Source organism: Fundulus heteroclitus, chromosome 4 (genome assembly GCF_011125445.2).
Source record: "Fundulus heteroclitus isolate FHET01 chromosome 4, MU-UCD_Fhet_4.1, whole genome shotgun sequence".
NCBI lineage: Eukaryota > Metazoa > Chordata > Actinopteri > Cyprinodontiformes > Fundulidae > Fundulus > Fundulus heteroclitus.
In genome coordinates this window covers 7,162,124-7,187,682 of record NC_046364.1, presented here as the reverse complement: position 1 = coordinate 7,187,682, position 25,559 = coordinate 7,162,124, and the positions used below count along the sequence as shown (strand labels likewise).

Here is a 25,559-nt window from a genome sequence, read left to right as displayed (position 1 = left end):
ATTCTTTGAGCTGTCTGCTTAGCACCTTTGCTGCATAATTTTAATGTTGTGATGCCAGGATACTGGCACCATGCTGACTGTGTGCCGCACTAGTTCAGTCAGACAACTTGTAAACGTTTAAATAAATCTTTACAGCCATTAGTTTGATGAGGTATATTGTAAGGCAGATCTTCAAAATTTAGGTCTGAAAGAAAGCCTGATTCTCAATGTGATTTTTTAAAACAACCTCATAGGGTGTTATTTCATCATTTCAGGAAACCACAAATTAAAAATCATGCTTGTTTGTTTGTCACAGTTTTTATCATCAAATTTAGTGTCCATAAATTGTAAGTATTGTATTGTGGAGGAGTGGAAAAGGACGACACCTTATTACTGATCAAGTTTAATCCAACGGTTTCTCTGATACACAAATAAATCTAAGCAAATAAATACATAAGTAAAATAATAAATAAATACATTAAATTGTTATTTATCGAAAATCTAATTAATAATTGGATTTCGTTCCTCTGAAACCAGGAGTAAAAAACAAATAAAAAATAACAAAATAAAAAATGCAGACCAATGAATGTATTTTATTGTGTTTTTGGTAAGCGTGTAATGAAGCTAAGATTAAATAGGAAATAGTTGCGTTCGGAATGATGCGCGGTGGGGAGGAGCTGCGCGCAATGGCGTTTGCGTCTCAAAGCAGCGAAACTCAGAATTAGGAAGATAAAAGCGGATCTGTACGCACAAGGGGAGAAATATAGGGTAGCAGTTTAGAAGCGTGTTACCTCCTGTCGGGGAAGGACTGTGCGTCAACTTGTTGCCAGTTTCTCAGAGAGCACACACCTGACAGGTGAGTCTGCCATTGTTCTTCTGCAAATTACGTTTTATGAACAGAAATAAAGATTAAAGACAATCTCTGTTCAGACTTGGAAAAAAAGTAATCCATTCCTGTTCTTTTTTTTTTTTTTCGTTGTTGATTTTTTTTTTTTTTTTTTTGGTTTGTTTGTTTTTTACGGCTTTTGTTCTTAGTCTGTGGAACCATTCGTATTTTTTTTTTCTTTTACTCCCCCTCCCATTTTATGGAAAGTAACCGGGCGAGCCCTCACGCAGCCTAACCCGAAGCTCTTGACTGAATCGGTGTTTGTTTAAGCTGGCAAAGAGAAATTTAGCCATTTAAAATTGAGTAAGCTGATTAAGACACATTTTCTTGCTTGTTAATGCATAAAAATAAGTCTGCTTCAGCTTTTGGGGAAAAAAAAATAAGGAGTAGAACTGTCGACTAGAAAACTCAAGTTTTATTTCTTCTTACGCATGTTTTATTTCTTGTGCATGTTGTTGCGAAATTATATCAGTCACCTACTTTTTTAACTTTTAATACTGAATAGTTTTATTTGAGATGAATGTGACAGAGATGCTGTTCAGCTAAGAACAGGAAGCGTGTGCAATCTGAACAAGATGGCTGGCGTCTGTTAAAAATTATTGTGTTCATTATCTAAAGTAAACCAGTTACTTTACGGCATGATTGCTTTTGACGCTGTTATTTCCCCCAAAAATAATGGATAAAAGAAGTTTTTTGTTCCTATACATGCAAAGCTGGTAGAGGCATATTCTGAAACACTGCACCTGTAATCGCCGTGATATTTATATAAAGTATTGACTCAGGGCGTAGATATTACATTACTTTTCGTAGGCACGTTTATTTATTAACGTTTCACATTTCAGTAGCAAGGCAATTTAAAGAGCTGTACATGACCAGAACTTGTGATTTGTTTGTCAAATAGCGTGTTTAAATAAAATAAAATAATACTAATATGGGGTGTGAATAGCTTTCCAACTTCCTTGTCATCAGACATAGCCTACTGGCAATGGCAATGTATTTCCTAGGTCAAAGCAAGGTGTATTAACTGTTTATTTGCTTTATTTCAGCATGTCCAGTCACAGGGGAAGAATTGCTGGAATCATCACTTGTATTGTGTTACTAGTAGGCTTCATTTCCTTGTATTCAAGGTGTGTACCGAAAGCTAAAATACTTATTTTGGAATGTTTAGCACCGCAGATGTCAGTTTGATAAAATAATAATTCCCCAAGTTTGCTTTTCAAATATTTTTTCTTTCTCATGATCACAATTCTTTTAATTCTAGGCGTTTAGATGGCATCGCCTTTACTGAAAAATTCCATGTGCCCAGAGAAGCAACACCAGTATCCAAAATTGATTTGGATGGCAAACTTAACTTTGGGTAAGTGATGTTTTTAAAAATAGTTATTTTGCAATGTGCCTTTCTTGCCCTGTTTTTTTCTGTTTTTTCTTTTTTCTGAATGATAAAATCACCTTTACCGTGATTGTCACGATGCATATTTAGAATTTTTGTTTAGGATGGCTACAGTAAATATGAATGTTTGCCCATGCTTTGTTTCTAGATATATTAAACTTAATCTGATTGGCTGAAAACCATCCAAGTGCAGCAACAAGCCCTGCCATGTTAAAAGTAAAATCTGATTTTGTTACGGACTTTGACTGAGCTATTCTAATAATATGGTGTAGCAAAAACCTGACCATATACATCACCCTTAAAGATATAGAGGCTTTGAGCTCCGGGGGGGGGGAGCTTTCAAGGTTTCACTCGCAGATCAGTCTGGTTACTTTCCATCAAAAAAAAATTTGGAGCAGTTCCCCAAACGAACGTCCAATCAGCATTGGCTTTGAGGCGGGTTGAGGTGTCGCGCAACGAGAGGCGCGACAGTTCAGTCTAAAGAACATGGCGGCTTCAGCCGATGAAACTAGCGTTAGCGTGGCTATCGAGCAAGTTTTATCGGAATTACAGAGTATTTCTTCACTGAAAGAAGAGCAAAACACTGCTCTGGAGGCTTTTCTCAGAGGAAAAGATGTTTTTGCTCTTCTCCCGACTGGTTTCGGCAAGAGCTTGTGGTTGTGTTTTCGTCGTCGCTGTTTGTACGTTGTATGCTTCGTTGATCTGATTGGTTTATTTGGCCCGTCTATCACCAACATAGGCCAATCAGCTAACCAGTATTTTCACCCCTTCCCAAAATTACTTCAACGGAAGGTTTCCAGATGGATATGTGGAGCAAATCCATCTGGGGAGTCAGGTTAATCCATTACTTGTCCACATGTCAATTATTGCAAGGCGTTCATGTAACGGCATTGCGTCTACTCGTTCCTTGCTAGTTTCCGCTTGCTGGCTGCGCATGTGCACTTCTGGTGTTGATGTATCCAGTTAGTTTCCGTTTAATTCAGTCTTATTTATATAGCGCCAATTTATGAAACATGTCATCTCAAGGCTTTTTCCAAAGTCAAATTCAATCAGATCATATACATTGGTCAAAAAAAAATTCCTATCTATGGGAACCCAGTTGATTGCATCATGTCTCGACAAGCAGCATTCCCTCCTCCTGAAGAAGCTTAAAGCCACAGGCTTGTCTGCATTGTTGATGGCTTTGCAGCGATCCCTCATACTGAGCAAGGATGAAGCGACTGTGGAAAGAAAGCAATTCACTGTAGCCACGCTGCTCTCACAGTATACTTTGGAAATGGACATTCACAAGAATTACAAGGTTTTACAAGTTTGTAATCAGAAGGCCTCATAAGACAGAAATAAGACCAGAATGTATTTGGGACATTTTTTAACATCATCTCCCTGAGGAGTGGAAGAGCCGGTAAAGACGGTCTTGGCCATTATTCAAAAAGGGACTTGAGCATTTCTTACCTACATTTTCAGACAAATCGTCCCATCTACCTTTAATTTTAATACACCACGCCGGTCAGAAGTGATAGGTAGCTGGATGGAATAAAATATGGGGCTATTGTGAGGGAAACGTTGTTGCTGCAAGACTTGCGACTGAAGCAGAAGTTAAAGCTGCAGTAGGTAACTTTTATGTAAATTATTTTTTTTACATATTAAAACTATCACTATTTCCTGAGAGTAAAATATCAGACACATAATCTGTAAATAAATAAATAAATAAAGAAATAATCTGGCTCCCCCCAGAGGTCCTACTGCCCTTAACAGAAATGCACCACCCCCAGGCAGAAACAATCAGAGCCAGGAGGAATCTGATTGGTTGTCACTCTTGCAAATGTTTTGCTCAAACCCACATACCCGCACAGTGCTGCTGTCAATCAAGGTCACGTGTATCATTTTTCTGCTGCTATGGGGAGAAATGGCAGAGAACCTGCTTTACGGGAAAACTGCCTGCATCTTGAGTGGCAACAGCTCCTAAAAGGCAGTTAAACACTGAAGAAACACAGCAGGCTCTGCTGTGGAGGGAGGGCTGAAGCAACACGCTATCTTGGCTGATCCTCTCCTGGGGGACTATCTCAGGTACATGGTCTTCTTTTAGAAGGTTTGCAGTTGTGCCAAAGTATTTAAATTTTAAGCAAAATGGTCAATGCTCAAAAGATTCAGAACCTTACTAGGGATGCAAGTTATCGATTGAGCTAATCTAAAGTTGAATGATCTTATCGATCAAGTAAAGATTAATTCATAAGCGGACATTTTCTTAATAACCCTAGTTTTCTCTTGTATCAAGAGAGTCTTTCCATAACATGAAGGGCTATTTTTTTGCATTATGCTGAATTTTAAAAGAGGCACATCATATGTATCAGTTTACTGTGCCACCTGTAGTGAATGCTGAGAAAATAACACACATATTAAACTTGGACATATTTATAAAATATAACAAAACAGGATCCTATTAGGTTACTGAATAGAAACAAATAATTTGAATAGAATAAAATGTATGAAACATTAGTAATCCGAACAAAAGACCTCACCATCAACCATGCTTTTGGCATCTTGTCCTTTTGTATCATGTTACAATTTTTTAGCATAATGCCCTGCGCTATGCTGTCATCACATCGGGCCTTCTGAGGACATCAGTGAGTTTTGTTAGAGAAATTGACTCTGCACAGGAATGCAGCCCAGCTGTTTATTTTTATTTAAATGCAATTAATTTTAACATGTTATCATGGTATAGCTGACTGTTTGCTTTAAGGATGGTAAAAGCAGACTTTATATGTTTTATTCAGTAAGCCAGATATAGAAACCATTCTCTGAAACAGTAATGCCAGAATCCTTGGCTCCAAAAAAAAAACAAAGAAACAAAACGATACACGGGTAGATTTCATTTACTAAAAAATACAGAAAGATGGTATTCAAAACCTCTGGAGTTTTTTCACATTTTATCATGTTACAAACACAACCTTCAATCCATTGTTAGGCATTTTTTGTTGGCCACTTTTATTCTTTGGGGATGCTTTATTCACTAGACACAGGGAAACTGGTCAGAGTTAAAAGGGTTCTTTAATGGAACTAAATGCAGCACAATCCTTGAAGAAAATCTGACAAAAGACTTAAGAATAGACCCTAATCATACTGGTAGAGCAAAGATGGAGTGGTTGAAATCAAAGCATATACCTATGTTAGGCTGGTCTATTCATAGCCCAAATAGAAAATTTAACTTGAACTGAAATAATTTGTCTTAAATGCTGTTTAAAATGAAATAAAAGTTGTTTAAACCAGCTACGCCTGTTTCTCAGGTGTTCTGACAGATGAAATGAGCAAACAGCTCCTTAATTTTCAAGGAAGACCTGAAAGAAAAACAGGGATTGGTGTTCAAAGTTACTGCATGGCTATCATTGGATAGGTTTAAATAAAAAATACACATTTTACTGTAAGCAACTGGAGAAAAACACATCTGCTAAAATGTCGTAAACCCCTAAAACTCGCCTGATTGTATAGCACAATTCAGTACAGAGACAATGCAAAGTGCTTTACATGAATAAGGTTTGATCTCACACCCCCCCCCCCCCCCACGCATGAGTCATTTGACTGAGATAGACACATTGTGACGCTCACATCCTGTCGCGTCTGGGTGCTCTTTTAACAAACACGCTCACCAACGGATCTCCTGAAACTCACGTTCTGTTCACTGTCAGACTCGTTGTGTAACTTGGGGGGGGGGGGGGGGTCATAAGTCAATTTTGACATAAGCATTCTCATATATTTTTTTCCGTTGGATAGTCGTATCCCGGATTCAGGAAGAGCAGTGTGGTTTTCATGCTGGCTGTGGAACACCGGATCAGCTCTACACCCTCAGGAGGATCCTGGAGGGGGCATGGGAGTTTGCCCAACCAGTCTACATGTGTTTTATGGATCTGGAGAAGGCATTCGACCGTGTCCCTCGGGGGTCCTGTAGGGGGTACTCCGGGAGTATGGAGTACCGGGCCCTTTAATAAGGGCTGTCAGGTCTCTGTACGACCGGTGTCAGAGTCTGGTCCGCATTGCCGGCAGTAAGTCAGACTCGTTTCCAGTGAGAGTTGGACTCCGCCAAGGTTGCCCTTTGTCAACGATTCTGTTCATAACTTTTATGGACAGAATTTCTAGGTGCAGCCAAGGTGTTGAGGGGATCCGTTTTGGTGGCCTTAGGATTGCGTCTCTGCTATTCGCGGATGACATGGGTTTTATTGGCTTCATCATGAAGTGATTTACAGCTCCCACTGGAGCGGTTCGCAGCCGAGTGTGAAATGGCCAGGATGAGGATCAATGCCTCCAAATCCGAGACCATGGTCTTGAGCTGGAAAAAGGTAAAGAGCCTTCTCCAGGTTGGGGAGGATGTACTGCCCCTAGTGGAGGAGTTTAAGTTTCTGGGGGTCTTGTTCACGAATGAGGGGAAGATGGAGCGGGAGACTGATGGGCGGATTGGTGCGGCGTCTGCAGTGAAGCGGGCGCTGTACCGGTCCATTGTGGTGAAGAGAGAGCTGAGCCAAAAGGTAAAGCTCTCGATTTACCGGTTGATCTACGTTCCTACCCTCATCTATGGTCACGAGCTTTGGGTCGTGACCGAAAGAACGAGATCCCGGATACAAGCGGCTGAAATGAGTTTTCTCCGTAGTGTAGTGATGGGTCTAGCAACACCGCATGTGTCGAGCTCATAGAGCAAAACCTGTGTCGGTGCGCGTATTCACACGGGGAACTTACGTGACCGATACAGGAACTGTTTCGAACTGACTGACGCGCCAAACTGTTTCTGTTCCCTCTATGCTGCACGCGTGTGCATTCGCGCAAATCAGCGCGCACAGCAAAGCTATGCTGCGCAGTAAATAAAATCCAAGCTGAACTGTAAACAAAATAACGGTTAATTATGGTTAATTTTTAACCATTTTGCAACTCTGGTGTGATGGTGTACCACAGTCTCGCTCTGTGAGCGCCAGGTGCTGATCGGAGCGCACCACTGATGAATGGGTTGGGCAGACGCCTTTATGGTTGGGCGGGTTGCGCTGTGCGTCTTTGTTCTGAGCGTCGTTTCAGAAAAACACGGCTGATCTACCCTTTGTAGAAAGCTGCTACTCTGAGTAGTTCTTCCTCCCTTTGTCATTCTCAGCATGTCCGATTATAGAACAGATGATATCAGTCAGGTAACTAAACACAGCGCCCGATCAACCATTGAACGTGAGCATGAGCATTGAAAGGACATGGCAGCAAAAAATTTGTAAAATAAATAACTAAAAAAGCCAGTCCACAAGCATCCTCGTTCACATTATTTATTGACCGTATATCTAAAAAAAAAAAATCAAATATATGTTTCATTCAAATGAAAATATAAAATGATACAATGCAACATACAATGATTTAAATTGTATTGTGAATACTTGGTCATCAAATCAGTGTCAGTTAACTCTGTCAACCAGGTTGCCTGTAGGGATTTTTAAGGTCCAGCAGGTGTCAGTATTCAGTGACACAGTATCGGCACAGTATCAATACAGTTTGGCAATGTGTCGAAACGCTTCATGACGCCTCATCGACCCATCACTACCGTAGTGTGTCTGGACTCTCCCTTAGAGATAGGGTGAGTCAGTCATCTGGGGAGGACTCAGAGTAGAGCCGCTGCTCCTCCACATCGAGAGGAGCAAGTTGAGGTGGCTCAGGCATCTGGTCAGGATGCCTCCTGGACACCTCCCTGGTGAGGTGTTCCAGGCACGTCCCACTGGGAGGAGGCCCAGAGGGAGACCCAGGACACGCTGTTCACGCTGGGCTTCTTTTGAACACAGGCTGGAAAAATAGGTTTGGGTGGGCTGTTAAAATTTGGGCTGCTTTTCACAACATTTTCTGAGTTTCTAGCAATAATTAATAGGGAAATTATATCAAAACAGTTGTCATTGTGTGGTGAGAGAAACTTTATATTAACTCTTGGTAAAACATCTTGAGGATGCTATGACACCGTGGATGGGAGATTGATTGTGTGCTTCTGTGTGTGTGTGTGTGTGTGTGTAGGGGGGGGGGGGGTCTGCTTGATTGCACATTTTTCTGGGCAGCCTGTAAGTGTCACATTTCTATTCTCTACTTCAGTGCAGTTGTGTGCTAATGGCGTGCTCTATATTTTGTATGCTTCTATGCTTTTATGATGAGTTCAAGACCAGCTGAGATAGGGGCTGAATAATTTGAATTTATTGTTTTAGTTGGATGGGTTCTATGTTGTGTTTGGCTGGGTTGCCAGATCTGGCAACACCGTGTGGTGCTGTGTCCATTCAATTAAGTCAAGTCAAGCGTAAGCATAAACAGACACTCTGACTAACATACGCGCGGATGCCAGGCTGAACAATGACTGAGGTAAACATTCATACTAGAAGAAGTAACGACAGCAGCTAAGGAGCACCAGAATCAGAACAAAGCAGGGTACATTTCTGTATTTTCATTGCCAGTTTCTCAGTAACTCATTTGGCTAAGTTTACCTGTTCGGTTCTGCTCCTCCTGGTCCTAGCTGCCGTACCTAACCCTCCCAGCATGAATGCTTACACAAGTGCTTACTTTCCCACCAAAAAATAATGGCTGCTTCCTGCTCACTCTCATTTCCTCAGTTGTCACTTCTTGTATTTGTTTGGAAATAAGTCCAAACATCCATGCCTCAGCAGCAACTGTGACTGCAGTCGAAGTTGGCTAGCATGTCGGTTTGATTGGTTGATTTAATATATCGAGATAAGAATAACACAAAATTAGAGTTTAAAAAAAAAAAAAAAAAAAAAAAACAGCTTCCAGACGAGGGCAGGCATGGCCGCCCCAATGCCTGCCTATGGCGCCGGACTGCACCTGAGTATGTGTGAGCCCAGCTCAGGTTTTTGCACTGAATATGTAAGATATTCAGTGCAATTAATTATAACCTGATATGTGAGATTTCCCCTCGCAACCCCACAAGGGATAAGAGTGTTAGAAAACTGCTCCGTGCAAAGTGACTCCGCGTTGTCCACCACCACAAGTAAATTCTCAACCTATGGAAAACACTGCAACTATAAAAGAAAAAAAATAAATAATCATTGTTAGCTGCAGCTCTAATTCACAAACCGTTTAAGGCCACTAACAAGGACTTTGGCAGGAAGTCTTTTGGAAGGAAGTTGACATCTTTTGCAAAAGATGTCAACGTTAGCAAAAAAGTTCAGCCTTTTTTTTCCCACCTCTTTGAGAGAAAGGTAGCTCTGCTTAAGATCAGAGTTTAACAATACAATTTTTATTGTTTACCTACCCTGAACATGCGCGTGTGAACCAAAAGTAAAAACTTAAATTACTTTAGTCAACAAACTCTTTAAAGCTGCAGAAGAGAGTTTTGAGCAAACTGTACACTTATACTGAAAATTTAAAAAAGGGCAGCTTACAGGTCCCTCCCCCTTGCTAACTGTAATGATACACTTCCTCAAATTTTACGGTCCATCTGTTGATGTACTGCCATGTGTTTACTTTCAACAATGACAATCAAAATTTGTTATGCTGTGTTTGCGTATTTATATAAAATCTGTATGCATCCTGAGCCAGTGTCTGACTCAAAAAACCTTCACTATAGTAAGACATGGTGACAATAAGGAAACTTGATACTTGAAAAACACCTTTTTCAATCCCATTGTCATCTTTTCTTATGCATCACAGCACTTTTGATTAATTCACCAAATAATCACTTTTTATTTAAATCTTTAATCAAGGTATACTCAAAATTCCACAGGTATAATTCTGCATGCCTGTGATTCTGCAAGATATCAGAGATAATTAATGAATCACTGTGTTGGGCATCTTTTCAGTCTCTTCAGCCTTGGGGTATGAATACCTCCTTCCTTATGATTTTGATCAATTCTGCATGGAAATAAAGAAATATCTCATGTCAGTTTGACATCGGGTGGCAGGTGTTGACAGCACTCTTTACATCACAATTGACCTGGAATTGAATACACGTGGGGATAAAACTCCTCCCTTGACACACTTGCAGTCTCAAAATGTACAAACAGATGCAAATAAGCCCTGCAAGTGTGTTTCCGTTGTGTGCACAAAGCTGAGAGAGATGTGAGTTTGAGACACCCTTAAACAAAGAATCTACTTTGTTGGGGAGTTTCCTGCCCTCTGCATCAACCCGCAGTTCCTTTTGCTCTCTCTGAGAAAGGCTTCTGTTTTGTCATTACATGCACGAGGTTCACTAGATCAGAAATAGACTTTTTAGTCAGCCCTGATGCAGGTTCAGTGAAATTAAGTAGGTGATCCATTCTCTAATCCATTCTGCTCAGACTCCCCAACCAGAGAGCCAGCCTTTCCACCCACACTGTGAATGCTATATGTGGTGGGTAAAGGCGTAACTTTGGGTCTACTAATGAGCAATTAATCTCTCTGCATCTTTATTGCTGTATAGAATCATTTCATTTTTGTAAAACGATTCAGCCTAGTTTACATTCATGTATTAGAAGTACTTTGTAATGCTTTGACTGATTTTTACTCAACTTGCCCTTTTTTGTTTTATGAGAATGTTTTCTGTTCCACATTAATAAAAGGCTTAATTTTGTCATATTTTCTTTATATATATATATATATATATATATATATATATATATATATATATATATATATATATATATATATATATCCTGTCTTGCATGGGATCGCTCTCTCCCCTCAGTGTGTATACCCTTAGACCTATACTGTATACAAAAGTAATTTTGTTTGTTGTTTTACATAAATGGCCCCAAGCAAATGGAGACACAAAAACTCAAAAGCCCCAGCCTGTGGTTTACCAGGGTAAACCACAGGCTGGGGCTTTAAATTCTGGGGCTCATAATAGAAAAGGGACTAAGGCTTAAGTTGGAGGCAACTGGAAATTCACTCGTTTTTTCTGAAAATGTTTCGACCCACCAGCTTTAAGTGCGAGTCACCAGAATTGACAAAGACTCCTGGATAGGTGTTGAAACATTCGCGTAATTTCTATTTACACTATTTAAATTTGACAAACCAGAGAGGTTGTTTTTCCTGTTTTCTATGGTTGCGATTGGGGAGCTTGACCCGGCGGGGCCAGACAGACTGGAACGAAGCAGAAAATTGGAGTTGTTCTGTATTTTGACGGTGAACAACGGACAGCGAGTACTCTGACGTTGACGTTTGGAATAGTCACGGAGAACGTGGAACTATTATCATTAATTAAAATTACATAGATGATCCGTTGGTCGTACGTGAACGGAGCGGTCACGAAGGATGTGGAATCTGTGGGTCACTCCCTTCCCCAGTTTACAAGCCAACAGAAAAAAAATGTTAAACTGCATTAATCCTTTTGTTTCATGTGTTTTAAAGCGCTGGTGCTTTGTTGACTTGTTGTTCTTTGTTTTTAATATCTCTTGTATAGAGTCCTTGAGTGTTCTAAAATGTTCTTTTCAAATAGAATGTCAAAAAAAAGCCTCAATTGTAGTTGCATTTGGGAAGAATTTAACCCCTGTAATTTTTCCCTTTTGGACCAAAATCTTATTTATAACCAAGACTTTTTACTGGAAACAGTGTATACTAAAGTTCCTGCTTAAGCTGTAGAAAAAAAACAAATGAAAACATTAAAGTAATCGTGAAAAAAAGGCTGTCTCATATTTTACAGTTAAAGGGATTTCCTGTCAAGGCAGTGTCTACCAGTCTCCATCCTTTTTTGTGGGCCTGAAATACATTTTCATCTCACCAATAGAATATCCATGGCCAATTAAGGTTAAGGCACATACTGAAGAAACACACCCCTCTGTTTCCAGTTATTCTTACAGAATGTGTATATCAGAGCAAAAACTAAATTAGATTAGGCTCACTTTGGCAGCTTGGAGGAGGTTTGGAACCATATACAGATTTTCTAGTATTTATTTGTAAACTCAAATATTATTATTATTATTATTATTATTATTATTATTATTATTATTATTATTATTATTATTATTATTATTATAATATCATGTAACTTTGATATGGAAAAAGACTTGTGAATTTATTGTATTCATTATGGGAAAAATAAAAATATTGCATCAACTCTACAGATTAAAAACTTTAATATTTCAATATTACCACTTAATGTCAACAGTAATATTTGTCATTTTGGATCTTTTTTTTTATATAATGATAAACATTTTTCAGTATTTACAACACATTTAAATTCTAAAACCATTTTCTCAAAGTTCTTGTGTTTTCTTATTTCAGGGCCAGGCCAGCAGTTCAGACTCGGACTTCATGGAACGCACCTATTATGTGGGAGTTGATGTTTGATGGTAGTCTTTATGACAGAAAGCACAAGGAAGCCGATACAGCTGTGGCCCTCACTGTGTTTGCTGTTGGAAGGTTTGTTTCTCCATGATTTACAAGCATTTTGAAAAAAAAAACTGTTATTTAAAGTTTATTCTCCAGTATTCAACACAAACATATGCATAAATACTAGTGCTGTCAGTTAAACGCGTTATTAACGGCGTTAACGCAAACCCATTTTAACGCCGACAATTTTTTTGTCGCTGTTAACGCGCGTCGCGTCAAAACACACACACCGTTCCCTAATGTTTTTTCCCCCGCTGCGCTCTCCGGACTGTGTTTCTTTTACCCTTGGCGCTTTCCGTAGTTTCAAGAGTGCTAGAAAACTGTAGCAAAACACACCCGCCCCGAAGGGTTTCTTTTACCCTCGGACACATGCGACTTTGGGCTTCTTTTTTCTAAAAGCGCTTCTAAATTTCATGAGTCACGGGTTGCGTTTTTTTTTGGGCACGTTTCTGAAAGTGAAATCGCTTATTTGGGCTCTAAAATAAGTGACGAAATAGGGACCTGCCTTCACTGCCCACACTTTGTATCCAGCTGAAATATCCCTCCGCCATAGGAGCCGACGGTAGTAAAGGCAGACAGAGCAACTCTGCACGTATTTTCTGCAGTTTATGGTGCAATTACCAGTGATAACTGCTGAAAGTAGATTACTTGGTGCAGATTACCATTTTGAGCAGACATTGGTTCTGAAGATGAGTTTTTACACGTTGATAATATTGCAGAAATCCAACCCATAAACCGTACTTTAATGCTTATTAATTTGTTTTCTCTGTATTTGACAAACTAAGGCTGAATCACGTTGCAAAACGAAGGACCTGGAGTTACTAAACAGTTGCTAAACAGTCTTAGAGAGAAGAGTAGAAGAGAGAGAGAGAGAGAGAGGAGAGCGAGATAGAAGAGAAGAGTAGCAGAGAGAGAGATAGTAGAGATCTAAGAGAGAGCGATAGAGAGATGCTAGTAGACGCAGATCGCGCGCTCTCTCGCTCTCGCGCTACGCTACCCGCTCTCCTCTCTCTCCTCGCTCTCAGCTCTCCTCTCTCCTCTCTTCTCTCTCGCGCTCTCTCTCTCGCTCTCTCTCTCGCTTCCTCTCTCTCTCCGCTCTCTCTCTATCCCGAACCACTTTGCTTTTTAACCTGTACCCTTTTTATTAATTTATATGTTAATGCATAATACCATGTCTAGCTTTGTTTAAGAGGCAAAAAATATATATCGGCATGAAAACAGATATTTGTTTACACATGGTGTAAACATCAGGGCGTCATGATTAGTCATTTAGCCATTACAGTCCAGAGTTGAACATTTGGCACCAGGATGTTTTCATTCCAAGTGCTTGAAAAATAACAAAATAAAAATATTTTTTGTACAAGCATGTATTTTATTAGTGTCATTTATTGCAAAATTGCACATTAAAATGCCCAAACAGGCTATTACACTTTCAGAAATAAAAGGATAAAATATGCGATTAATTGCGATTAATCTCGAGTTAACTATCGACATTATGCGATTAATCGCGATTAAAATTTTTAATCGTTTGACAGCACTAATAAATACATCTTTTTTTTAAAGAGTCATTTTTTGCTTGCTTGTAGGCGTTGTACAGTGTAAATTTGCTTGAGTTTTTTTTTCAGCAATAGGAAAGGCAAAAATAAAATTTTATAAAATTAGGCATAGACAACTCCCTGTTTTATGTTGATTTAACTTCTCCCAAAGTGTTCACCGTACTCTGGTCCTTATCAATGGGCATCTTTATTCTTATCAGGCATAATGGGTGTTGGTCTATACAAGGAAGTCATGTTAATTTGTGGGTTATATATCTCTTTGAACTTCCTATTAAGGTAATTGAGGTTCTCCTTGCATTCAACCCACTTTACTATTTGTTCTCCCTCGACAGGCTCTCTCACCTGCGACGTGTAAACAAATTATCATTCACGCTCAATGACTTCAGGTCCTGCCAAATTGAGCAGGGTATAGGATTGTGTGTGTACTGCCCATTTGCTATCCCTCATCAGAGTCTGCCGCTAAAATAAAAATGTCACATTCCTGTTCAAAGATGCTGCAATGTTTGGCTAGGTTACCGTCAAAGACTCTAAAATCCATCTGCCATCTTCACTGTTGTCTGACCCATTTAAAATTCCTCCCCTGACAAAAAACAAACAAAAAAAACCCCGTCTGGTCATCTATGGAGTACCTTGGTCCCCACTTCTGTCATCAAGAAAAGAAAACATGGATGGTGACTTGAACTTGGTGTATTAACTAGCTCAACACCAGATGTAACATACAGAATGTTACTCTAATATAGCGCAAAACCCATTAAATCTGAAAGTAATGGTGTATTCACACCGAACGCGATTTGAGCATCAATAAGGCGTTCAACGCATCAACTTGGACGCTTGTGCACAGTGTCAGCAAAGTGTGGACCGACTGGTCTGACATGCATTGGCAGGAGCCATCTTATTTTTATTTCTTCAAATGTGAAGAAATATTTACGGTGGTAAAAGTTTTGATAACTTACCCAAGATCCCAACTTCCTCGCTAGTTCTCCTCCAGGCATGGTCCTTTACTGTCTCTGTAGTGATGGTTCGACTGATCATAGATAATAGGATGGGCACAAACAGCAACAATGAGTTTGTCCTACATTGTTGAGTTCCCAGCTCTTCATGGTCCTTCCGCCCCATTGGAAAATCTACCACTATGTCACGTTGCGGGGCCTCTCTGATTAGTTAATGCTCCGTGTCCAGCTGCAAAAGATCAGATTTTCCAACTCTAGTGTCTGCTTCTTTGGATGTTTAGACGCTCGAAAGCTCCAAACTAACCGCTCCTTACGCTCAAGACGTGCCACAGGACCTCTCGATGCTCTTAGAGGTGCGTCCACCATAGACTTTCCACGTAAACCAGATGCACCTGATGCTCAAAACGTGTTTTGAGCCATTACACGCATCCACATTGGTAGGGACCAGATTATGGTGTGCACTTTAGGACTACAGGAAACAACAAAAAACTGAGTTATCTACATTACAGAAGTACAAACAAGGGACTAAACAAGAATTATACACGGAATAAAGCACACAAGTGCTCTTAGTCAACCCTTGTTTTGCCATTTGGGGGTTAAATTATAAGAATAGTTTGTGAGCTGGTTAATATTGGAAAAACCACAGTTTTTTAAGTACTCACTGGAAGATGACTTATTTGTAGAATGGTTTTTTTTGTCTTGGTTTTAGAGTTCAAGGATTTCTTAAATACCATCCACAAAGAAACAACACATATCTATGACTTAATGAGGTTGTTTAAAGCAGCACAGTGTAAGTTTTGACCCAATTATTAGCTTAATTTGAGGTATATTGAATGACTTATCTGGACAATATACAGTACTTGGCGCATACGAATGATCAGTGTAGGCTGCCCTCTCAAAAACTCACCAGCGTTAATGAGAAATGCGGATCCGGCTCTGAATGAATGGGACATGTAATCTAGAGAGAAGTTGGTTTACGTCAGTTTGAACTCCCCTTAAACACGAAAGGTAACCCATTGGTTAAAGTTCTCCGTCGCTGCGATGGATTTCCTCTACTTGGACAATGAGAGCAAAAAAATACATCCACTTGGTTTAGTCTAGACTTTTTATTCAAGGTTTTCAACTGACGCTGCTTTCAACCAATGAAATCTGGCAGAACGGGAACATTAGCCAATTAGAAAGAGAGTAGGGTGGGGGGGGGGGGGGGGGGTCTTTGCAAAGCGGACATCTGCCAGTCTGAGATTTGTCGGTGTTCCATTATTTTAAATTTTGGAAGAACATCTTAAACTTGCCACAGATGGGATGAATGAAAGTAGTGGTGGTCAAAGGTTCTAGTTGGATTTATGAGAACCAGCAACTCAGAAAGTTTAGCGGATTGAACATCTAACAACAACTTCCTCTGTAAGCGCATCTGTCGCTGCTGGTCCCTTTTGTAATTAGTTATTTCCACCTGTGACCATGCCATCTGTCAGCGTTTATTTCCTCGCTTCCAGTAACTGAACTGATAAACGTGGGAAACCAGCCAGGGATCTCATAGTGATTTGCTATTACATTTTTATTTAATAGCAGAAGAAGGGTAACATGCTAGCTCACGCTAATTTAGCATGAAGACACTTTTTCTTGAAGCAGGGTCAGATATATCGACTGCTGACGGTGGTGTTATGAATTAATAGAGGCTTGTTTGAAACAGACAAAAATGGAAAGGGAGAGAACGGTTTCTAACTGGGCGGAACAGAGAAAGGCGACTCTCACATGCCAAATTTATTCTTTATTTTTACACGGAGTGGAGCTCGATGTGAAGCGACACTGTAGAAGCAAGTCGCACAGGAAACAGCTGAAAAAGACTCCTGTCAATTTATGGACTCATTTTTATTCCAACCCAAAAACACCTGCCAGACAGACAAGCTACAGCCGTTAAGATTAACTTAAACAATATTTAACTTTAGCCAAAAGTTTAATAACATTTTTCTAATTAAAGAAGTGTTCTTTAAAAGCTAGTTACCATATTTTTCGGACAAGTCATACTTTTTTTTTTTTCATAGTTTGGCCAATCATGTGACCTATATTCAGGTGCGACTTGTATATCAAATGGTAATTCATCTTGACCAGCATGAATCAAGGAGTAAACATTGCTGTCTATAGTGTGTGTGTGTGTATTCACGCAGTGGAGCGTTGTGTGGTGCAGCTCGAAGGGCCCAGGCCGAGACAGAACCCTGTTATTGGGCTGTCCGTTAAGCGAATAACAGCTAGCGCTATCTTACAGGTTTGTTTTCTGGGAGATTAAGTCCGGTGTGACTTATATGTTTTTTTTTTCCTCTTTATGACGCATTTTTTGACTGAAGCGACTTATATTGCGAAGCGACTTATTGTGCGAAAAATATGGTAATTTTTTTTTTTTCTGTTTTTAAATTACAACAATTCTGTGGCTACGTTCACACTGCAGCCTGACCTTATTCAGATTTTTTTTTTCTTTTTTTTTGCCCATATGCGACTTGTATCTGATCTTTTTATGACAGTCTGAACAACACAGATCAGATTTTTTCAAATGGCTAATGGCTATGCCAAAGAGGTTGGCTAAAAAAAAAAGAGGTTAAATGTTGTGCGGTAACAAGCACCTGTTGCAAATCAATACAGCCCCACGGCAACGCGTTTACTCGCTGCTATGGCCCCCCGAAGATGTATGTTTTTACGTGAGAGCGCTAAAGAGATTCGTTCAGACGCACATAAAGGTTGCCTTAGTCATTCGAAAATTATGAATGAAGTCCGTATCAGTAAAGCCGCTCGCATCACTAAAATTTGGCTCTCTTTCTTTTCGATCTTCTTAAAAAGATTGTGTTGGTAATTTGCTGGCTCCGGTTGGAGAATAACCTAAAGAACGCAAGATATGCTGCAGCATTACGATCCATGTTTACTTCCGCAAACAATGAGCACGCTTGCTACGTATGACGTCATCGTGTCCTCTACTGCGCATGCACACAGGAGATCACATACAAGTCGCATATATTTGGAAATGTGAACGGACACGCAAAAAAAACGATTTCACAAAAAAATTGGAATTGAGCATCAAGGCCTGCAGTGTGAACGTAGCCTATAACAATTTTTTGATTTAAAAACAAGACAAGAAAAATATGGTTTTACAAATACAGTAACAATAATGTAATTAAAATATTAATCTCAATTAAATAAGCAAATAAAATTTGACTTAAAAAACGTGCATGTTGTATAAGATTTCATCATCTACAGTCCATATTATCATCAAAAGATTCTGAGAATCTGGAAAAGTCCCTGCATGTAAGCACCGAGGCCAACAACCAACATTTAATGACATTCGTCCCCTCATTGCATTAAAAACTGGCATCATTGTGTAAAACAGTGGTTCCAAACCCGGGTCCCTGGATACCTGTTCAACATGTTTTAGGTGTCTTCTTGCTCCCACATACCTCATGAGTCCCCCAGCATAACTTAAATGAATGATGATTAAGAGGTTTCTGCAGCACCTGATGGCATGCAGATCAGGCCATGCAATCATTTGAATCAGGTGAGCTGGAGCAGAGACGCATCTAAAACATGCTGGAAAGGGGTTCCTGAAATCCTATTGTCAGTTTCCACAGTTCACCACTAAATCCGCATGTGCTAGTTTAACAAAATACCATGCAAACTTAAAGCCACATATTACCAACACCCACAGAAATGCCACCGGCTACTCTTGGCCCCAGGTCTTCACGAGTCCACATTTCAGTTTATTTTTGGACATCATGGACGTCGTTTCCTCGGGGCTAAGGAGGAAAGGACTATCTGGATGATCAGTGCATCTGTGTTGATATGGGGGGGGGGGGTTGTGCCCATGGCATGAGTAATTTGCACATCTGTGAAGGCAACATTAATGGTGAAAGGTTTTGGGGCAATATATGAATATTAATATAAACACAAGGTTTATCAATTCGAACATTCAGTATCTTGTCTTTGTAATTTGTATTTAATTAAATATAGGTTGAAAAGAATTTTCAGATTATTGTATTCTGTTCTGTTGTCCACATCGTCCCAACTTCATTGGAGTTGAGATTATAAATAAAAATGGTGTGTGTTTATTTTCAGGCATGCAAAACTAGCAAACAGAAAGTATGCAAATGTTTTTTCAAACTGTGCAAAGCTGATGCCGACTTCGTCATGTCTGAGAGGCTTTGGCTCTCCTTCTTCATAAGTTGCAGAGCAGTTTGAGCTCACATCTCGAATATCAAGCATGAGTGCATAACCCAACAGTCACCCAAGACAAAAGTAGTAATAATAATAATAAGTCAACAGCTTGAATTTGAGTTGATTAGGTAAAGAATGTTTTTTTTTTTGTTATAATTTATCAATTAAGATGGAGGAAATCAGGAGAAATGTTATTTTAGATGAGTTATGTTTAGACTTAACAAACCAGCACCACATGAAGGGATTTAAAAAGCCTCTCATGTGCCCAGTTTTAGGTCTTTCCATGGACTCCACTGGGCTGTATTCTACAACGCAAACCTACAATCTCTGGACATGATGCCTGTTGTTGTCGAGAAGAGTAGAGCTCTTACCTGAGCTAACTGCTGCTCAGTGATTGGCCAAGGGTGTGGCCAGTCACTGCTGATTGGCCGTAGGTGTGGCCAGCCAGCCAGCAGACAGTGGAGCGAGTGGGGGGCAACTGATTTGCAGACTCAGTACAACAGAGAAGGAAAACACTGATCTAACCAGTGTTCTCTGTGCGGCAGAGAGCAGAGCTGTCTTTTGCAGGAGGAGAGAAGCAGAGAAACAGCCAACACACACACACAGATCGGGTGGGCGTGTTTGTGTGTGTGTGTTTACCGGCAGTGAGAGCTGCAGCCAGGGAAGGCTTCTCTCAATCTTGTACCTTGCTCCAGAGAGCAAGAACCAAAGCCGTTGAAGATCTCACACATACACACACTTACACACATACGTCAGAGCCTGATCTACATTTTTATTCTACCATTTCTCACTATTTCTTAAGTTAATGCTACACTGCTTAATAACAACAGGGCACAAAACGGAGGTGGGGCTTAAAGCCACGCCGTTACAGGGTCTGTTGAGAACCAAAAGCGGTACAGTGGAGCGGAGTTCAGATAGGACGAGTAGAGTAGTGCTGTTTTGGATAGGGGCCATGGTGGAGGATCGCTTCACCGCTGTAATTCTAAACACTGTGGTAACATTTTGGTAAGTTGTCTTAAATATAAAGCTCCTAAAAGTGAGATCTTTTGTTTCTTTGGCATACATCTGACATTAATAGGTTTCTGCTCTTATTCTGATTAGCATTGTTACTGTGATGCTTATGGGCATCAGTGCTGCTTTTTCTGCAAATCACTGGGACCAAAATGCGTTATACTGAATCTAAGATTAAATTTGTTTCATAATCGTGTGGCAAAATAAATCTGTCAATTGGAGATACAGTTTTTGTGGGCGAGGAGTTCATTTGGTCTTTTCTTTTGCTATCCCTCATAAATTATTTAAAAATGGCCACGTTTAAAAAAAAATTAGGGTAAAAGTCATTATCAATGCGCTTAAATATCCTATTTCACCATCCAAAAGCCCCTCAGTTTCCCTGTGTTTTTGTGTTGCTGTTTTGTTTACACTAGTCAAGCTAGTTAAATTGGTGCAGTGATTTCATTCTGAAATTAACCGGTAACCGGACCCACAACCAATGCAACTGATGTGAGTTGGCACATGGATTTTTAAGTATCTGGGTTCCTTGCGGCGCCACAACCGTAACTGTACGGCATTCAATGTGAGCACATCATAAAGGGTTTTTACCATTATGGTGAATGCAACAGAAAAGCTTTTCTATCTATAAGCTGTATACTGACTATTTACCTGTTCTCTCTCTGTTTAAGGTATCTGGAGGCCTATCTCAACACGTTCCTGACCTCAGCAGAGAAACATTTTATGTTGGGATTACCTGTGACATATTTTGTGTTTACTGATTTACCAGAGAAGGTGCAGAACATTACCCTAGCTCCTCAGAGAAACCTCAAAGTTGTCAAAGTGGAGAAGTACAGCAGGTGGCAGGACATCTCCATGATGCGAATGAAGACGATATCGGAAGTAATCGACGCAGTCCTGAAGTACGACTTCCACTATGTCTTCTGCTTTGATGTGGATCAGATATTTAAAGCAAGATTTGGCTCTGAGGCTCTTGGGGAGTCGGTGGCCCTACTCCATGCTCACTATTACAAACTTCCAAAGCACATGTTTACATATGACAGAAATCCAAAATCCAAAGCTTGCATGACTGAAGGAGATTACTACTATCATGCTGCAATTTTTGGAGGCACATGTGAAAAGGTAAAGGCCTTGACAGATTACTGCTATGTTAACATCATGGAAGACAAACTGAATAATGTGGAGGCTTTATGGCATGATGAAAGTCACCTAAACAAGTACTTTTGGCTTAATAAACCCACAAAGTTGCTTTCCCCTGAGTACTGCTGGGACGAGAGTATCGGTGATGCAAGCGACATACAGCTCAGGCGCCTGATATGGGCCCCCAAAGATTATGAGAAGCTTCGTACTCGGTAGTGTGCACAGAGAAATAAAATTTAATTATTGCAGACAAGTAAAAAAAAAAAATGTTTACTGAATTTTGATTTTTTTTTGGGGGGGCATCTAATGAAACTGGCAACCTTAAAACCTCAATTCTCATGGGCAAGCTTGCAGACTTTTTTTTGGAAACTTGCACTTCTGTGTGAGGATGAGTGGTATCCACACATACTGCTGTTTGATTTAATTTTTATTACGGGCCATGTTAAAGCAATCATATGTTTATATTATTTAACCTAACTCAATGAAGCTTTATTTATCCGACAATTTTCATAAACCGAAAGTGCTTCAAAATATACATGAAAAGTATCAATGAAAAATACAAGGAAAATAGCTGCTTTAACATTTTAAAAATCAAATATGAAATGAAGACATATTGCCATCAGTTACATCATATTAGAGACATTAAAGTTACTGTACTATATTAGAATTTTCCACCAATTAAGTTGAGATAGTAGCTGTGAAAATAAAATAAAATTACTACTAAAGTTAGCAAATTACATTACAACTTTTTTTTTAGTTTAATTTTTTTAGAACAGTAGTACCATTATCGGCAATGCTCCCAGCTAATCTTAATTATTAAACAAGCCAGCTGAGGGTAAACTCCTGGAAAAAAAAATAGTTACAGAGAAAAGTTTAATTTCAGCGCAATTCTCCTTGATGAAAAAAATTATATTTCCTCCCAACTCAGGATTTTATTGTTCAGTGGATATGAGGGACTAGTAGGAGTTAGTGACTATTCTCCGGATTATGTAGTTAATTTAGATCTAGATGCAATATTAATGTGGAAAACTGGAAGTATCCACCTGCACTTTATACACGGGAAGATACAAAACCTACAACAGGGGTCTACAAACTATACAATCAAATGAGACATTTTTTCCCCTCAGTGCAGCTAATATTAAAATGTATATGGAGGGGTGAATGTCGCATGAAGTTTTGGAAAAAAAGGGAATTTATCATTTTTGATAAATATGTACTACAGGACACTTGTCATTTTTATAGAAATAATATATTTAAACTTTTAGGTTTCAAAATAAGAAAAACATAAACCTTTCAAAATGAGGGGATGGGTTTATTTTTGTATTGAATGTTTATATGTGGGCAAAAATATATATATTTTTAAAAAAGGGCAACTTTTCCAACCTAATGATGAAAAAATAGATTTAAAAGAACATTCCTGGGACTTTTAGTGTCATTCAGTTGTGAAGTTGAATGCAATTATTTCATGAAAAAAAATCTAAATACTGCTAAAAGCTGGATTTTTTTTATATCTACTTTTTTAAATTTAGTTTCTTTATTGTTTTAAGTCAAAGTTATTAACCCTCTGATGCATGAATTATGAATCCCTGAGTCAAGATTTTTTTATGTGTTTTTACTCTTCTTAGGGCTTGAAAAAAAAAAACAAATCTGAATTTTTTTCAAAAATTGAATTTTTCCAGGAAGTTACAGAAATGTCCACTACAGTGGATTACAAGCGCCTGAGCACTCAACACAAAACATTATGAATTTATTCTAAAAACAGAACAATCTTGTATTCTGTTGTAAATATACAAACTATTTTCATTTTATGCTTTGAAAATATTTCAACATATCTTGTTTATGTTGCAAGAAAACATGAACTGTCATTTTAGTCTCTGCATCTCCTAACACTTTGATGGTCATCACACCTAAGCTGTATGAATGTTTGCAAAGCACCCAGGTCAAAGTGACACACAGCATTGCATGCAAATGTATTTGATCTGCCATGTGCATGCAGCATCGTGACTTCTGCATTTTTAGAATCTTTGGATGGAATTTCTTGGACTATTCTGCAGGTTGCCTTATTCTTCTGTGTTTGAAGTCTACAATATAAATAATTGGTATAGTTACACAAACAACAGCTAATCTGTGCAAAATATACACAAAGTATAAACAAAATATACTAAAATGTAAATTTTAAATGAATAGCTTATATGTGTTATGTTAAACACTGAATTATAAGCAAAACAATTACAAGGCAGTAAAGCAATTATATGACTTCTGTTGAAAAAATGTAATGGGAGATGCATGACGTCCACTTCAGTGGACACATGGTTAATCGTCATTTTCTAAATGTTGGAGAAAAGTTTTTATCTTTCAAACTGATAATATCCTTCCTTAGATGTTACTGTAAATTATCTTTTTTTTTTTTTTTTTTTTTTTTACCTGTTGGACTCTTCTAGTATAGAAGGATTGAGAGGAAATGCCAGCATAGATTTGGCCATCTTAGATTCAGAACAAATTTACTTGAGAGAGAGAGAAAATATATATACGTGGGGTGTGGTTTGTCTATTTGTGTCAGCAAGTTTTCTTCTTAGTTATGTCTCCAAGCTGATATTTTTTTTTTAATTGTAAAATTGTTCAAGAGCCTTTGGTTTTGTGTAAAAGTGACACATTTGATTGTTTCTTAGTGGAGTCTTGCTTATTGTCTGTAACACTCTGTATCCTTTGTATAATATGAAATGTTATCTTAACTTGTTTGTCTTCTTCCCTTTGCTACTAAAGTAACACCCCCTAAGGCAAAATCCTTGATTCAACTTGTCTCCGTAGATATTGCGTTCAGAACATACTTTTAAAGTAAAGAAACGCATACCATCATCGCTGTGCTTTAGAGGTGACACCTAAACTAGTGCAAAGCTGTTTGCTCCACTTGTGAAAGCAAAATCTGTCGAGCTCTATTTGGCATTAAGACATCATTTCTTATTGCCACATTGCTAGACAGGACACTGGGAAGAAAAAAAATGTGATTTTTCTAATATTAGCTAGAGAGATACAAGTCTACACATCCAAGTTTTTGTGAGTTAGTCTCTCCAAAAGTGACACCCTACCTTGCATTGCACGTCGACCATTTTTATTATTCATTAAAGATTAACTACATGGACCCATAGTGCATTGGGTGTGTGTACATGCCACCTTTATTGCCACCTCTGATTAAACTAAAATGTCAAACTTATCTATATAGCACAGAGCTGGCAAAAGTGATAAGGTATATTATTTTCATATATATATTTTTTTACTTTACATTATTTAAAGATTTTTACCTGGGGTGACAATAATTATGCTTAACAATATTTTATAATTGATATTTATTTTGGTATGTCTGTTTGCTTGGTATTCTCTTTTTTGTCTGTTTTTCTGTTTGTTTTATTATCTTAATATTGATATTGATTCATACCCTTTGGTTTTTCGTGGTTGAGAAATAAAAGTTTAACATTTGAAGTTCATGTCTTGCTAAGCTTTGTTTACATGCACAACATTTTGCACAATATCAAGGTCTTTTGTTTTTTTCAAACAGGTTGTATCGGGACACACAACGGTATTGCTTCCTGACGTTTTTCCGGCATTCACCAACGCGGAAATACGTTACATTTATGTCCACAGACATCATATACGTAGATGCGTCATAGGGCGCAGGTTCGCACGTCAACGTCACCACCATATTGTATGTGGCAGAAAAAAGTTGAGTTCTGTTATTGTGAACGTGAATCAGAAAAGATGCCTCACTCCTGTGCTGCATGGAAATGTATTCTGGCTGATTTCACTACTTGTATCTGCCTTCTATAAACTAACGCTGCACCATGTTGCAAAACTGGACACACTAAAGCTGCAGAGTGGTAACACAGGCTATATATATATATATATATATATATATATATATATATATATATATATATATATATATATATATATATATATATATATATATATATATATATATATATAAATGACATATTTCATGATGACATATTTCATGATTTGGCGCTATGTAAATAAAATTGAGTTGAACTGAATTAAAATTCTCTTTTAAAGGTATAACATCTTCATATTTGGAGCAATTGATGGGTTCTCCAGAAAGTTACATCATAATGATATTTTTGGTA

General features: G+C 38.7%; 1 protein-coding gene across 1 annotated transcript; it reads left to right on the top strand.

The window, feature by feature from the left end:
• The first annotated feature begins 549 nt into the window (after positions 1-549).
• Positions 550-24,897, top strand: LOC105931878 (N-acetyllactosaminide alpha-1,3-galactosyltransferase). The gene is made up of 5 exons (XM_012870762.3): positions 550-835; positions 1,912-1,992; positions 2,127-2,222; positions 12,465-12,602; positions 20,952-24,897. Exons 2-5 carry the CDS (start codon positions 1,913-1,915, stop codon positions 21,634-21,636), a joined length of 999 nt encoding a protein of 332 aa, XP_012726216.2. The 5' UTR covers positions 550-835; position 1,912; the 3' UTR covers positions 21,637-24,897.
• The last annotated feature ends 662 nt before the right edge of the window (positions 24,898-25,559 follow it).

Coding starts and splice junctions, on each gene's coding strand:
- LOC105931878 (XM_012870762.3), top strand. CDS start 1,913: ATGTCCAGTCACAGGGGAAGAATTGCTGGAATCATCACTTGTATTGTG. Junction 1,993..2,126: donor TTCATTTCCTTGTATTCAAG/GTGTGTACCGAA, acceptor TTTTAATTCTAG/GCGTTTAGATGGCATCGCCT. Junction 12,603..20,951: donor ACTGTGTTTGCTGTTGGAAG/GTTTGTTTCTCC, acceptor TCTCTGTTTAAG/GTATCTGGAGGCCTATCTCA.